Source organism: Buceros rhinoceros, unplaced genomic scaffold (assembly GCF_000710305.1).
Source record: "Buceros rhinoceros silvestris isolate BGI_N320 unplaced genomic scaffold, ASM71030v1 scaffold24040, whole genome shotgun sequence".
In the NCBI taxonomy this organism is placed as follows: domain Eukaryota; kingdom Metazoa; phylum Chordata; class Aves; order Bucerotiformes; family Bucerotidae; genus Buceros; species Buceros rhinoceros.
The window spans coordinates 7,141-8,422 of NW_010388247.1; the positions used below are offsets into that span (position 1 = coordinate 7,141).

At 59.3% G+C, this 1,282-nt stretch overlaps 1 protein-coding gene across 3 annotated transcripts in view; it reads right to left on the reverse strand.

Moving 5' to 3' along the window:
• ZGPAT (zinc finger, CCCH-type with G patch domain) overlaps positions 1–1,282 on the reverse strand; it is a 5,232-nt gene that overhangs the window by 222 nt on the left and 3,728 nt on the right. For all 3 annotated transcript variants that reach the window (XM_010145327.1, XM_010145312.1, XM_010145320.1), the window contains 2 exons: positions 493–895; positions 9–45 (listed from right to left, as the gene is read on the reverse strand). In XM_010145327.1, coding sequence (XP_010143629.1) covers positions 9–45; positions 493–895 — 440 coding nt within the window. The remainder of the gene's footprint in view (positions 1–8; positions 46–492; positions 896–1,282) is intronic.

Here is a 1,282-nt window from a genome sequence, read left to right on the forward strand (position 1 = left end):
GCGTTCGCCATCTGCTCCTCCAGCGGAGCCGCAGCAACGCTGTGCCTGGAGGCAAAAAACACGACCGCAACGTCATCCCGCACAAGAAGATCAAAGGCTCGTCACCATCCCGGGAGGGTTCACCCTTCCCTGCGGGACTAGCACAAGCGACCTGATGAAAGCCAGGAAGAACCCGACGCTTGGCACGACCTGGGTGAGAGAACGTCCTCCCGTGATGCTCAATCACAACACTCACGGCCGTGAGAGGGGCAGGACTCCAGAACCTTTCCTCAGGGAGCTCCCCTCTCCCTGAGCCTGAGCCCCAGCCAAAGGGCCCCAAGAAACATCCAGCAGTGTCCGAGCTGCTGTGAAGCGCACGCTAAAGGCTCTCCTCCACCCTCCCTGGGTCTCTCTCATCCAGGTATGGCTCGCTTGTTCCTCCCACACTTCATTTCAAGCCCCCCCTGCCCAGAAGCACCAGGAATCCTCAGTTCATCCTCAGTGCTCTCCTACCGTCCAATGTTGCGTGCCAGGGCCTGCTGGATCCCCCTGATATCCCTCTGCGTCTGGTCGATCTTCTCCATTGTCTGGAAGAGGCGGACGCTCAGCGCCTTCTTGGTGCTCTTGCTGGCGTGGTAGATCTCTTTGCTGTTCCTCTCCGGCAGCGCCGGCCCCCCAGCCTTCTCCCCGGAGCTTTTCCCACGCAGCTTCTCATTCAAGAAGTCAAACACATTGCGGGGAGGCTTGCGGCTGCCAGAGCTGGTTCCCTTCGCTCGGCATTTCCTCGCCTTGCCTGGGTCCAGCTTCCCCTCTTTCTGCTTCTGAAGCACCTCAGCACACTGGTCGAGGGACTTCCCTCGGGGCAGCACCACAGCCTGCACCGGCTCCACTCGGCCGTCGGAATTCTTCCCCAAGCCTGAGGAGAGACAGCAGGCGATTACTGCAAGCGAGGACGTTCCCCCTCGAGTCACCTCCCACCCTGACACCACCAGCTTAGAACAAGCCAACAGGTTTTTGAGGTACAAAAAGCCGTAACCACCATCCGAGTCAAGGGGAGCTGCAAAGGCCAGAGCCCGGGGGATGCGGATCTGTGTCAGGAGAGGTGATGAAAAGCCCTAGACCACACATCAGGCCGGTTCCTGTGAAACCAGGTTCAGCCTCATCCTCAGCTTCTCAAAGCAGGTTCTTCTTAGAACTGGTTTGGTTCCTCCAGGAGATGCAGAGACAAAGGAGAGCAGCAGGGCTGCCCTCCCAGAGCCCCCAAGGCTCAAGAGCGTTTGTGGAGCGAGGAGCTAGTTCAGCA